Here is a 14939-nt window from a genome sequence, read left to right on the forward strand (position 1 = left end):
GGCGTACAATTAATAGACACCAAACCAATTGGGTGACGCCTAACGACGATGCCAAGGGACACCCAATTCTGGGCCAGCATTCGCATTTTGCGTTTTGTTGCCTTTTGGGGAATTAACTAAAAATAGTCCGACCGCATGACGTCTGCAGGAGGCAGTGGGATGATGATACTCGAACCGCAATTTCGCACCACAAGGACATCGACATCGTATACCCCACAGGCAGCCGCAGGCTCGTTAATTTCATCCAGCTGTAGATGTAGCATTTTATTTGCAGTTCCTCATACGCCCCGTTGTCGCCACCACAAAGTTCCACCGACCATTCCGCACCATCCAGCCAACCCAATATGGATCTTCACATCGCCGATTGGCGGCTTCCGCCTTCACTCGCAAAATGGCTAATTTCCCATTAAATTTTCAATTTAAACATTACATTCCCAGCAATTTTTCAATAATTGTGAATGGATTCTTTATTTTAATTTGTTATTACAATTTCTTTGAAGAATTCGCTTCCGAAAATTCGAATGCAGCTACTAATCAAAAAAATTCCAACTGCAAGCTAATTGTAATTCCTTATTAAATCATATTAAAGGTACACATTCATAAATACTCTTTCTTTCATGAGAGTTTAATTTTTGCTAGGCAGCTTAAACTGAACAATAAACATTTTTGCCCAACAAAACAGTACTTACATCACAGTAATTAAAGATTATGTGCAGATTTCGGTTCATATATTCTTCAAAAATGGGTTTTCAAATGACACACTTTATACTAAATGTCGAGTGAAATTTAGAATTAATAGATGATGAATCTCAAGTCTCTTAATAATTATTTATCTCCAAAAAAGCTGTTTTTTTTGTTAATTTTGTTAAAAGAAACATGAGCAAATATATTACTAAAGTACACTTTTGAGTATATTATTTAGTTGTAATTTAATCAGCAGTCTAAAATCAAATAAAAACTTAAAAACTGCATAATTAGTTTTCCAGTTGAAAGTGAAATTGAGGTGAGCCGCATTTGGAGAGGGTATAAAACAATAAAATTCGTCGTGCTCTTCCGACCGTTCGCACACGTCCAAAAGGCAAAGGCGCTGGCACGAGCTGTGAATTTTCGATGGGGTGGTCGCCAGTGGGCGTGGATGTGGGTGGGCGCTTCGCTTTGGGGGTGTCTATGTGCTGTATGCTACATCCGATGCGATCCGACCGGCGGCGGCGCCAGCCGAGACGGAGCCGATCCAGAGCCGAACCCTGAGTGTTTGCCAACTGTTGAGCAAGGAGCCATGTCATGCCGTACCCCCAGCCATCCGCCTCGCTCCGATCTGCCCCAGCACCACCCCCACGTGTATATGGCTTGGATGGCTTGGAGCTATGGACAGCAGCCGACGAGTGCGCTGCTCGGCACGGCAGTCATTCTAAATCGACGCCTGGCTGACTGCGGACGCGCTCCTCGGATCGAATCGAATCGCCTTCGAATTGGTCGCTCGTTGGTTGATCAAGTGTCGCGCGCGCTAATCATTAATTAAGTGTCTTGGGGGAAAAAGATCCCAATTTGGCTATCGAAACGGGTTTCCAGCTACCAGTGCATTTGCGAGCTGCCTTGCGCTTTTGCGGCAGGCTCATTTGTGAAAAAGAAATATCGTTAGATTTTCACCTGAATCAGCAGCAGCAATCGAGCGCAATTATCATACCGGCAACATGGAAACCACAACACCTGTGCTCCACCTGTTGATGCCGCACAACTCAACTACTGTGGCGCCTCCGAAAGCCCTCTATGCAAATCAAAATCGCCTGATTATTGGTGTTATTATCATGGTTCTGGGCGTTTTTGGCAATTCGCTGGCCCTTTTCATTTTGGCGCGCAAGAAGCTCAACAAAAACAGCAAATACACGCTCATGCTGCGGTAAGTGCAGCTATTCGTTTAATAATTTATTAATGCAAAATGCAAAAAAAAATTATTAATAATTAATCTAATGTTCCGTAAAACAATTTACAAATTTTAGTAATTTATATTTGTGTAATTAACCAAACTATACAGAATGTTTAAACTGTTCATTCGAATATCTTTATTTGGCTTGCCTTAATATTAGGCATGCAAAACCACATAGTATTATGGTTAATAATATTATTGAGCTGGCATTTTGCATATTTTCTCAGCGTGTAGCTACCGATTTCATGCAGTTAATGTTTGCGACTGTTTGTGTCCAGTTCATGGCTATGTAGGTTTATTCAACCTGCTCTCAACTGCGGCCACTTTGGTGCTCTATAATATGCCTATGCGGGTCTGATTTGCATAGTTTGAATTGTTTTGCTTGGCCGCGGCATTGTTATTGCTGTTTTATTTTTGCATATCTTATCAAATGACGGAATTAGTTCGTTGGCCATGTGTTTTGGCAGTGAGATTTTGTCCATATTCCATATTCCAGTCTGTTTTCTGTCAATCTTATCGGCGACGTGGGAATGCAGCCAATTGCGAATGCATTAAAAGCTTTATGGTGTAACTGAAGACGGCGATCGGTGGTTGACTTGATTGGCAAATGTGCATACTGGGGAAAAGATTTATGTGAATATGTAGTTAAATTAACTTTGCTTAGGTGCAGAAACTGGCAGAACACTAAAATGATAATCTATTCCTTTGTAAATATGTGGGAATTCAAATAGTGTATTTAATTTGATTTTTTTTTTTCTTTTATTTTTATTTATTTTTTTTAAATTTTGTAGACAACTGTTTCTATTATAATAACTTATACTACAGTGAATCATAATTTCTAGAGAGTATATTTACATATGTACTAAATGTGTATTTCACCAAATTCGTTTTAATATTATTTTCTTATAAAATGTTCATATCTCAATACTAATACTCATAAAATAATGACAAAAATTACTTAATAGACTTTGTTAATCATTCAGTAGGGACTTTGCTGTAAGGAAGTGATAAAATCTATGACACACAAGGAAATTCTTTTAGTTCATGAGCCAAATATTTGTCACAATTTATATTACATTTATCAACATTGGCCCAAGGCAAATTCAGTGAGCTTGTTTGCCATTTGCTCCTTTTCCAACATTTTTTTTCTTTTTTGCTGAGACGACAGTGCGTATGCGTAATATGCGTAAATTGCTGTCGCCAGCAATTTGAGCCGTCGCGGAAGCATAAATTCCACTCCAGGCATCCAGGCCTCCTTCATGCAGAGCCTTTGAACTGTAATTTGATTGATTGAACGAACCCGGTGATTGGCACTTGAGCGGTGTCGATAAATCCAGGGTATCCCTTATTGCTTTTTGCCTATGAACGAGAACCGGAATGGCTGTGTGTATTTTCCCATTGCTAGAGTAAACAATGATTTTGCCTTTACAAGTTAGCAAAACGATTACGCATTTCGCACTGCAAATCGTCGAATTAAAGATTTAGACATTTTAGCCCTGTAATTAACAGTTCCGACGTTTTGGCGAAACTTTTACAATGCACCATAAAATACATTTTAATCGCTTGTTCGCTGAAATCAAGTATAAAGGTGCAATGTGCACAAACAAATAATGAAAACAAAAATGAATAAAGTCATTGCAATGCCTAACGATGCACGGATTGTTTGACCAATCCCCGGGAATTGTCAATCCCATTTTCATATTCTATTCTAAGCGTGCGTTTTATATTTATTTCCATTGGAAAAAGGCCTACCATTCATATAGTTTCATTTCAAACGGGAGACAAATGAGTTTCCTGTGTCAACGGCGCCCCAAAAAAAAAACAATCAAATCGAAACACATACGTGCCCCACAAATGCAATCTTTTATGATACCAATAAAAGGAAACACTTAATCTAAGTCACCATTGACAGTCTCACATATTTCACTAAGTAGATAGATACACAGGAATCTGCATTTTAGTTTATATCAGTATAAATACAAATTAATTAATTAATGTTAAATATTTAAACAAATATTTAGTGAATAAATACAATATTCAATGAAGAATAAAATAAAAATTTGTGGAGCATTTTTTATAATATAAACATACACATAAATAAATTAAATTTTTAAATATCCATATAATAGATATTTCCTTTTTATAATTGAGCATTTTGCGAACCAAAATAATTATTCATTGCTATTTGTCGGCATTCGAATCAAAGTGTTTAAGGACCGAGTCACGTCTTAGATAACCAAAATCGATAGTTGTACAACCAAATGGGGCAACTACGAGGTATCTTGATTGAAAGTTTCGGTTTATAAAAGTGGCAATTAATTAAAAGCAATTCGTTATTACATTTTATCGATCGCCCAACTTATATTTAGCTTATAGCTTATTGAAGAACCCAACGAACTGTAGGCAATTTGGGCGCTAATGGCTAGGAAAAGCATTTACTTTCCCATTTATGAGCTTCGAAATGCCATAAAGCTAAGCTTTGCCAAATTTACTGAGCTCTCAACTATTCCAGATGCCTGGCCACCAACAATCTGGTGGCTCTGCTGGGCATGCTGACCACGACGCTGCTGAAAATGTATCTCTCGAAGGAGGTCCTGCAGTCCTTCATCCGACTGGATTGCGTGGGTCTCGTGGTTTGGCGATTTTTCGGGCTCAGTTCTGGATGCATTGCAGCAGTTATGGCGGCGGAAAGATGGATGGCCCTAGCCAGACCCTTTATCTACCACAAGGTATGAACTTGATTGCATTTGATTTCTAGTGTAATTTAATTTTAAGAAATGATATAAGTGCACACAGGAAATCACAAACATTGCCAACTCATTCATTAAATATTCACAAATCTCGTTATAGCACATTACCTACGAGCTCATTCGCAAGAGCATCAACAGCATTCTGATGATCGCCGTGGTGATCACGTTCCTGCCATTCGTTGGTTTTGGTGCATACATCGATGAATCCAATCCGGACCAGCTTAAGTGTATACGATATCGCGATGCGCCGGGCGTGTGGAACAAGTCGTATGCGGTGCTCTTTATGGTCTTCGGTAAATTCCCACCAAATGGGTTACATTTAAGATATTTATTTGACCATCGATGTTATCCAGGTACCCTGCTGTGCATTGTAATCGTGGCCTGCAACCTCTTCGTGGCCCACACCTTGCTCTGTGTGATAGGCAGGAGTCGCACGGCCAAGCGGCACATGCACTACGACCTGGTTTCCAGGGACAAAAACAGTGCCATCAGCATCGATCCCGAGAGCAGCAGCGGCACCACACTCTACCAGACGCAGCTGAGCACCGGAAGCGGAAACAGCCATCGCAGTGTACAGCCGGCAAGGCAGTACAGGCACAGCGTTAGCGTCACAATGGCGGCCACCGACTCCTCGCCGGTCGAGATCAAGTTCGCCAAACTAATGGCGTTCCTCAGCATCTCGTTCGTCATCTGCTGGATGCCACAGATGGTGAGTACTTGGTGGATACCATCATAAGTGCAGATAGCACTTACCACTTACCATATGACCTATATCAACAATTATCTCCGTTTTAGATCGCCATCCCGTTGGCCATAGCTCCAAATCGGGTGCCCGCATCGAACAAGTTCTTCATCATCGCCGATGTTCTTACGGCCCTGCACTTCACCTCGGACCCGTATGTCTATGTGCTGAGTCGCTCCAAGTCCATCAACTGGTCCTTGCTGGGCTGCATCAAGCGCTGGAGGAGCGGATGGCGCCCGGGCGGACTTCGACGTTCCCAGAGCGACCAGAGCCGCATGCGTACGACGATGACGGAGGCGAATACTCTGGAATTCAACTGATTCCACTCGATCCTCATACCGCGCGCCCAAGTACTTAATCCCATTTCCCGACTCAATGGGATCTCACTCAAATAGCGTTTCCGCCTCCCTCGGAGCACTCCTGGGAGTAGCGCCTAGTCTCGTAAGCTGTAAATAATAAATATATCCCACTTTCCTTATATGTATGCTCACCTCACTTAATCTCTGTACCGATTTGTAGCATTAAATATAACGCTTGTGTAAAAAATATACACTGCTACTGAATCTTATTTTGCAACAGATTGAAAGCCAATTTCCATATCCCTCAATCCCTCAATGACAAACAGCAATCGCATTTGTTTTACAACTAGTTTTGTTTATTATAGAATTTATATGATTACATAAGTTGAATGGTTGGTTCGCTGGCTGGCATGGTGTGCGTTCTGGGAGGGGGGAATCGGGTAATACGTTTTTCGATTCAATCAACTTGTTTGTGTTCTCCCTCGTCAGTTTCAAGAAGCTTCGTCGTACAATATATTCAACTGTTTCAACTAAAAGTTGACTGTCTTCTTCTCAGTGTCCGTTCATTCAGTGTATATGCAAATTGGGATGCAAATGTCAAATTGCGGGAAGAGATCGATTTGATCTGTTCTTTCTTCATCCTCCTCCTGGGCGTGAATGTAAACTTTTCTTGTATATTAAGGTTTATGTTATGTTAAATTACGAATTCTTTCGACGTCTACTTAGTAGCGATTGTAGCGACCGCGTGCGCGTTGTCGCTGCGGCGTGGCCTTGGCTCCGGCGGCAGCGCGAGCAGGCGTTGCCTTCTTAGCCGGAGATGGAGAGGCGTCTGCCGGCGTTGCTGCAGCTGCGGGACTGGCAACAGCGGCTGGAGTAGCTGCCTTGGTCGGAGTCTTGGCTGGGGTCTTGGCTGGTGGTGCTGGTTCAGCCGGGGCAGGAGTCTTGACTGGAGCTGGCTCGGGTTCGGGCTCTTGCTCGCCCTCCTGGCCCTCTTCCTCCTGGGCTTCCATCTCCTCTTCGCCGTTGTCCTGGCCGGCGCCATCTTCCTCGACCTCAGCCTCGGCTTCCTCGTCGCCTTCGCCTTCGCCCTCGCCCTCAGCATTATCCTCCGCCATCTCTACGTCCTCGTCGTCGCCTGTGGCTTCCGATGGATCGTACAGCTCACCCTCAGCGCCCTCGGTGGTTTCCTCGGCGGCGCCCTCGGCAGCCGGAGCCTCTGCTTCCTCAATCTTGCGCTTCTTACGCTCATTCTCCTCCAGGGCGGCAGCTGCGCGCTTCTGTGCGATCTTGGTATCGCTTGATTTCTCGTTGATAAACTTCAAGAAGTTGCGGTGATGAGTCGCCGTACGCGAGTGAATCTCGGCGGTCACCTCGGTGTCGAAGAACTTGCTGCACACCGAGCACTCATAGCACTCCAGCTTGGAGATCAGACCGGGACCGACAGCACGCTGCCAGTTGTACTTAGGCAGGCGGGTATCCACCTCGCTGGGGATCTCATCGCCGTCGTTGAAGTCAAGGATGCAGTCCTCGGGGTCCACGGGCAGTGCCACCTCCTCTTCCTCTTGGCTCTCGTTGAGCTCATCGCCCTCCTTGGTCTCGTCTGCAGCTTCCTCACCCTCCTTGGCCTCATCGCCCTCGGCTTCATCACCCTCGGCTCCCTCGCCATCGCCGGCACCGTCCTTCTTAGCCTCGCCATCGGCTGGTTCGCCCTCCTTCTTGACCGGCTTCTTCTTGCGCTTCTGGGGCAGGCGCAAATCGCGGGTCTCCTCTTCTTCAGTGCTGATGGGCAAGGTCTGGCGCTTGCGCTCACCAACCTTGGTGTTATTCTCGGCAGCCTTCTTCAGATGCTCGGCGGACAGCAGATGAGTATCGTAGTCAATGCGAGTGGCGAACTCCTTGTTGCACTCAATGCACTTGGGGTGCAAGAACTTCTTCAGCTGCAAATGTCCCTCCGACTTGCGATGGGTCGAGATGTGACCATGGAAGTTCAGGTCGCACATGGTGCAGTAGTCCAGCTGACGTTGCTTGCTCTTGCCCATGCGCTTCAAGCGGTCAAACTCGATCGACTTGAGCTGCTCTGCGATCTTGGCCTCCTGACGGATCATGTTGGCCTTGAGGCGATAGCTCTCCTCAATGCCCTCGCGCATCATCAGATGGGTGCGGCCCTTGATGTGGTTCTCGAAAGAGTTGGCGTCCCACATGTGCTTCTTGCACAGATGACAGTAGAACATGTCGTTCGGCACACTAGCGTATGGAGACTCCTTGGTAGGGCTATTAAAATTGATCATGGATCATTCGATTTGTTCGAGAAGGAATAGAAAAAGAAAGATTCATTAGTTTTTGCATTTGAAATTCATAGACGGGAATGCGTCTGGTGTGGCTATTGGGAAGAGATTATTATATTAGAGGAGTAGAGTGGTTCTCGCTGCAATTTATACTTATGATACGTACAGTACAGGTGGCGATAGGTGATACAATAATAAATGTTTTTAGCTATGATAAGGATGCGTTACTATAGTGAGTATGATGAGTTTGCAAGGATAAGAAATATGCCACAAAATGATTAGGTATGTAATGTAGGGCATGTTTCTTTTCTTATGAAATCGTACATTTATGATATATTTATTCAACATTTATATTCTTCAAAATCAATCAAAAAGGAGAAAAAATTTAATATTATTCTAAGCTTATACATTTAATTCAAATATTTAAGCTTGAATATGAAGTTAAATTATAAAATTCTCTTCATTTTAACTTTGAAAATATTTTTAAAAAGTTCTTTTTGTGCACAAAAGGCAAAAGAAAGAAAAGGATATTTCTTAGCAATTTCTTTTAAGTTAAATGATATAAAAAAATAGTATGAGCTTGAATGAGTATGTAGTTTTAACACATTAATTTATACATTTACAATTCCCTACCCAAATGATTCCCCGCACAAGGTGCCCCACATACACACACAGTTTTATAAACAGCATCAAAAAATATACTATCCCTAATGAAGAACTAATTCTAATTAATTATACTTTTTTAGAGATGTATGAGGGAACGCAATTAGAGAATTGGAATGCCTAAGAACTTAAGTAAAAAGTTGTTATTAATTATTTGCCCTGCTAAGTTCGTTATTTGTTTTGGTATTAGTGAAAGAAATCAATCCTTTCGATTTTGGGCAGCAAAATATGTATACTTTTTGTTGTGGTTTTGGTTTGTTTGGAAAAGTTGTTGTAAGTCTTACCTCTCGATTTTCTTTTCGCCAGGAGTGGGTTCCTTCTTTTTATTTTGGTTGGCATTTTTAGCCAAAAGTTTCTTGGCACGATCAAAAGCATTTTGCTTGCGAATACCGCCGCCGCCCTGCTTTGGCGGGGGCTTGGGTCCACTACCAGTGGCGCCACGATTTTGGAAGCCACCTCCCTGGCCACGACGGTTATTGAGACGATTGCCGGCACCGCCGCCGCGACTGACCATCTATACATTGTTTCGTTCATCATTTGGGATTGACATTAAAATATTTGCACAATTCGAAATGCGCACATGGGGCATATGTGAATTGATATCGTTTTGATTTACAAACAGAGGCATTAATGATACAAAGCATTTTCGAAAGATCGGAGACAATATGGCGCGGTTGGCCATTTACAATATTGTGTGAGGGGCGGAGCGATCAGATTGAACACATTATAGATAATTGCGGGAATAAATCGTTGATATATAGTAAAGTATACATAAGTACATGGAGCACATGGTATATATATTGATTTTGGTCAGATCGACGGGGCAGTTGCGGCGGCCAATCAGTCGACGGGGATAGGTTGATATATATTTATATATATATATTAATTCGTTGGCGTGTGGCGGCGAGTGGCATTTGAAAATGGAAATCGGATTTTGAGTTTCAGAGGCAGGAACGTCGAAGAAGAATTGGCGATGAATTTGCATTAGACATAAGATATTAATAGGTATTTCATATTGTGGTTTTGGATGTAATTATGTTGCACCATCAAGCAGTACCAGTACCAGATCGGATCAGTTTCGGTTTCAGAGCAGAGCAGATTAGAAGATTGCATGGCGATCAATGTCAATCGATCGAGCAATCGGTCAATCAATCAATCAATCAATCAATCAATCAGTGGCGTCGCACGGGAAGCATCGTACAGTTTGAAGTATCGCATCGTTGGTGAAGATTCGCATATTGGCCACAACGTGTGTGTGCATCGCGTGTGCGTGTGTGTTGAGTGCGTGTGCGTTGCGTTTTGCATTCAATTTTATTTTGATTTTCGAAAATATTGTTGGCCGTCAATGGGGATTAGATTTTCGTTGATTGCAATGGATTATTGCAAATGGGAAGAGTCATCATCGACGGCAACAACAACACGCAACAGCGACAACGACAACAACAACCACAACGACAGCAGCGGCGGCAGCAACAACAACAACAGCAAATATATATGCCGGAGCAGCAACAACAATATGGAATGCATTATTCGAAATATGCAAGACGATGCGGTTTCGATATTCGATATTTGGAGGTGTATTGAAAAGCATCGAATTTTTGAGTTTGGCATTGTTTGGTTTTGGAAGAGAGAATAAAAATAGATAATTGATAAATTAGAAAAGCGTTGTGGCAAATTGAGTTCGGCCAAGAAAGTTTCTTTTACTTGGCAATGGAACTTCGGAAATTAATTAATCGAATTATAAATATGGTAAAAATGTAATTAAATGCTTAAGTACAACTAGTAAGAAAATATTGCATATAAATTACTTATGATTCAATCTTGACATATGGAGATCATCATCATACTCTTTTCATCGTTAAGTGGAACAAGTGTTGGCGGTACATGTTTTAATTGGTACATTTCGCTATCAATACGTGTGTATTATTTTATAAAATTGTCATTTCTTATTTTCGGTGTAATAAACAGGCTCTTATTCGTTTGTGCAGTTTCTACGAAACAAAAAAGCATTGCATTTTAAATGGAATAAATGCGTTTTTATTGAAATCCTCCTAATACCACATCAATCCTAATTTTTGACAACCTTACATCCTGATAACTACACTGCACAAAGTTCTTATTACGTTTTTCAATATTCTTTTTGCTGGTTTTCGTTATTTTTCAGTCGTCGGTTTAGTAAACTACAAGCTAAGATTAGGTTTAAGATCAGTTTTGATTTATCTTTTAAAGGAAAAGCATTAGCTACATTTGGCAATATTACGATCTAACTAAGGGTAAAACACAAAATAAAAGTTTCTGCTGTGGAGAGCAACGTAATTACAAAATCTTCATACGATTTAGACATCCTAAGTTGGGTATATATTGAATACATAAGGAAACAGACAAAATATTTAGATTACTTTGTGCTTTGAATATATTGTTATGTAGAAATTTTCAACTTATTTCAACCTATGACACTCCACAACAGAAATACGATTCGCAGGCCACGAACCCATAAATAATAACAACATAAGTAAGTAAGTATAACAATTCATTCGGTTGGCATTGTCACCATTTTGGAATTTGGGAATAAGTAAACTTTTGTACATACCGGGCCACCACGTTGGTTGCGATTTCCCATGCCACCTCCGCCGCGGGGCAAGTCGAGGAGCGATGGTGGATTCTGGTTCCTGAACAGATTGTTCAGCAGATTGTTGGCCAAGTTGATGGCCTGGGCGTTCATCTGACCGCCACCCTGCCGCATGTTGTTACCAAACTGTCCGCCGCCGGGATTCTGCGACTCCCAGGGCGACATGTTCATGCCGCCCATGCGGTTGGCGCCCATGGGTCCACCATAGTTGTTGTTGCCACCTCCGAAATTGCGGTTGCGGTTCTGGTTGCCACGGAATGCCATGTTGCCGTTGACCTTTGCGTTATTCACTGAACGATTCTGCGGGTTTCCGTTGACCTTTACACTGCAAAAAGACACGAATCACTTATTAGTTTGACTATAACTTTCTTTCAAAGTGGTAGGGGGAACAATTTATTCAATAAAATTACAATTTTCCAACAGACTGAGAAGCAGTTTACGATATTATTTTATATAGGCTGACAGATTTCAAACAAAAATTCAAGGAACAAATCGAAAATATTGGAAAAATATAATTTTACAATTAAACAGGTTGGAACTGGGAATTAGGGATACATAAATAATTTGGAATATTCGGGGTTGATGTGCAGCATACCTGACCATAATTTTGATGGGTTTTTGGGAGTGTTTATGGGATGTGTAATGTAGGGTTTGTGTTTAAGCGAGGAAATTATTTATACAAGCTGAAAGTAAAACGGCACAAAGAACAAAACAAATGTTGAGATGCAAGCGGGAATTCATGAATTTGGGTTAGTAATCGCCGGATCTTTTCATCCACATCTACGGGTAGTTATTTATTATTGAACCCCAAAGAAAACCGTAAAACAAGCCAGCGTGCGTATACACACACCACTTCACACATACATACATACATACAAACACGCAAAGAGATAGATGACATGGGGAAAGAAAAAGAAATGGGAACAATTTTGGCGCTACAGTCAGCAGTTTACATTAATCACTTGTAAAACTGGTTTGTGTGACACCAACACATTCACGCCTTTTGGCCAATTTAAATGAAGGTAACAAAAAACCCATGAAATTTATCATTGCGAGTGGAAAAAAGATGGCGGCCCAGACGGTGAGTGTGTATAAGTAATTGATTCAGCCAGAAAGCCGGCCGGCCATATGAGTGCGAGCGGGAGGGCAATGTAAGGAGTACAGAATAGGAAAAAAAAGCCAGAAATCCATTTAATCGCGATAAAAACATGTTTTGCACCAATAACGTATACTAAACGCATTTGTCTAACCTCTGGAATGCAAATAAATAACGCTTACGACGATAATCAACAATCAAGGCCTCGTAAAAAAGCAGTTACCTCATTATCACATTACTTCATGCACAAATACACGCAAGGAGCCCCAGCAAAATCAATAATTACTATTTTCAGACGCCCGGGTAGCAAGTGAAAAAGTACAATTTTCGCCAACAGATACATACATACGCACCAGTTTTTAGTTTTACACAAGCAAAGCACAGAGGAGCAGCGAAAATTGTGAAATTAGTTATTAACTTACGTGATTCAACGGCGATTTGTCAAAATGACTGGACTACTTGGACTACAGTTTTCCTCACTTCAGCAAGATGGCCGCCCTTGTCTAAATACTCGGCTATCCAAAATTACACTCCGATCCGAACGACGAAAGAAAATCGAATCACGCTTGCCGCTGACCTAGAGATGGTCGTGCGCGAAGTATCGATAAAAGGAATGTTCATCACTATCGAAAAGAAGCACATCGATGCTTTTTAAACACAAAATATCGATATTTTAATTGGCATAGACCGTAATACTCATTTTCAAAATTTGTGTCTTAGCTAAGTTAGCTTTAAACTAACAATTGTTTTTCGAAGGAATATCCGTTTGTAATCCTTGTATACACCCGTATAGAATGGCACTTTTAAAATTACTAATCTTAACGGATCCTTTAAGTGAAATATGCGCTTTAAGACATAAAACGTTTTTCTGTAAAACACAAAAAGCCTTAAAACTTAGTTCATAACTATTCACGCTCATACAAATTTGCTAGAATATTATTGGCGTATAATACCAGATATATAGAGCTCTATTCCATCACGATAGATGAAAGAAAATTTATCCTTTTATTAATATTTTTATTACAAATTTGATCAATTGCATGTATATTAAAAATTGGGTTTGGAAGAAAATTAGTCCGTTATGGCTTGGATTTCCGTTTGAGCGTTGAGTCCTGGATATGATAATCATCCTAAGTGACTTGTGACCTTGTCATGTATGGCCAAGTCCCCTCCCTTGCCGGCAAAAGTACATGTCCATTTATCCACCTTCCTCTCGCAATTATACTTGTATGTCTTGGCCAGAGCACTGTCCTTAAGTTGGCACTTTCTAGCATCGGAACTCGGCACGAAATCATTTTTACTTGTTCGATTGTCATATATCAAGTAGACCGTGCCAAGATGTGGATCGATGGGCGTTCTTGGGTTGTTTTGCCTAAAACGTTTGACCTGAGCACAGACGCCCATGGCAATCATTTCCCTTTCCCTTTGTGCCACGGGGTTATCCCTCTTGGGAGCAATATTTTCATCGTTAAAATATGCGACGTGTTTCTGAACAAAAGAGTCTTGCGGACATCCTTGCGTTTTCGTATAATCTGTTATCCTTCTTGGATCTCCTTGGAAGTTATCCCGCTTGCAGTCGTAATTGATAGTTAGTTGTGTGCCGTCATTAATCGCTGTGCTCATGTAACTCAATGTTTGCCGTGTAAATTTAAAGTTGCAACTCTGCTCCAAATCACACGCCATCTTCGGCGCATACCGTGCATTCTCGTCAAGCTTCCTGCCATTATAATACAAGGTACCCTTTTTAACCACGATATGATACCCTGGATTACACACCAGTCTGCCCTCTGTTGGAGGATTTGTTAAGTGAACCTCCGCATCTTTTGCAGATGTCTGTTAAAAGAATAAGAAATATTTTGTATATATGTCAAAATGCACTATACAACAAAATAATGACCTAGTTTCAACTTACAAAGTGTATCAATAATAACACTAGGATCGAGCCCAACGCTGTTGAAGTAACTGCCTTCATCTTACCCACGAACAATGAACACTGAATTATGTTTGCTCAGAAGAAGGCCTTTTATACTCATTGTCGCAATATGAGACCAATCAGAAAATCTGTTATCAAGCTATATATACATACATATGTACATAGCCTTTGAGTACCTTTCTGGTGACCTTTGGTATGAATTAGAATGTCTGAAATTTCCTAGCCTAGTGTTCTAGCCTAGTGTTTTGTGGTTAACTACGTTAAATAAAATAAATTAAGGTATAATATATTGATAATAATAAATAATAATAATAAATTGACTATACATGAGTTCCTTATCAATATTCCGATGAAATATAAGCATGCTAAAATAATTGCTTTTCTTTGTAAATTTGGTAATTGTTTTTGAGAAATCCATCTTATTCCTTAATCGGTCGGTATTGATAATAAAGTAGGCTTTGTTTATTAATAAAAATATCAAAAGCCAAGTTGAAGAAAATAATTAATTATTCAAGAGGAACACGATGGTTACTCAAACAAAATTACTATTCTATTTGATTCATATTAATAATATTTTATAAAATAAATAATAATCATTTTAGCATACACTCACACTCA

The 14939-nt window shown here is 40.9% G+C and overlaps 3 protein-coding genes across 5 annotated transcripts; 1 reads left to right on the top strand and 2 right to left on the bottom strand.

The window, feature by feature from the left end:
* Positions 1-1395: 1395 nt before the first annotated feature.
* On the top strand, positions 1396-5964 carry LOC6738487 (prostaglandin D2 receptor). The gene is made up of 5 exons (XM_016171675.3): positions 1396-1897; positions 4437-4653; positions 4775-4967; positions 5028-5383; positions 5470-5964. Exons 1-5 carry the CDS (start codon positions 1692-1694, stop codon positions 5734-5736), a joined length of 1239 nt encoding a protein of 412 aa, XP_016032330.1. The 5' UTR covers positions 1396-1691; the 3' UTR covers positions 5737-5964.
* Positions 5965-6049: 85 nt separating this feature from the next.
* Positions 6050-12984, bottom strand: LOC6738488 (zinc finger protein on ecdysone puffs). 3 transcript variants are annotated; one of them, XM_016169329.3, is made up of 5 exons: positions 12811-12983; positions 11888-11975; positions 11254-11617; positions 8948-9177; positions 6050-7986 (listed from the first exon to the last, which is right to left on the bottom strand). In XM_016169329.3, exons 2-5 carry the CDS (start codon positions 11893-11895, stop codon positions 6438-6440), a joined length of 2151 nt encoding a protein of 716 aa, XP_016032331.1. In that variant the 5' UTR covers positions 11896-11975; positions 12811-12983; the 3' UTR covers positions 6050-6437. The 3 variants fall into 3 exon arrangements, with proteins under 3 accessions (XP_016032331.1, XP_016032334.1, XP_016032332.1); XM_016169330.3 differs by lacking the exon at positions 8948-9177 and having other exon boundaries at positions 7741-7986; positions 12811-12984; XM_016169332.3 differs by lacking the exons at positions 8948-9177; positions 11888-11975; positions 12811-12983 and having other exon boundaries at positions 11254-11392.
* Positions 12985-13349: 365 nt separating this feature from the next.
* LOC6738489 lies at positions 13350-14451 on the bottom strand. The gene is made up of 2 exons (XM_002085259.4): positions 14301-14451; positions 13350-14221 (listed from the first exon to the last, which is right to left on the bottom strand). The coding sequence occupies exons 1-2, from the start codon at positions 14358-14360 to the stop codon at positions 13514-13516; spliced, it is 768 nt and encodes a 255-aa protein (XP_002085295.1). The 5' UTR covers positions 14361-14451; the 3' UTR covers positions 13350-13513.
* Positions 14452-14939: the final 488 nt, after the last annotated feature.

The sequence above is a fragment of the Drosophila simulans genome, chromosome 3L (assembly GCF_016746395.2).
Source record: "Drosophila simulans strain w501 chromosome 3L, Prin_Dsim_3.1, whole genome shotgun sequence".
Taxonomy (NCBI): domain Eukaryota; kingdom Metazoa; phylum Arthropoda; class Insecta; order Diptera; family Drosophilidae; genus Drosophila; species Drosophila simulans.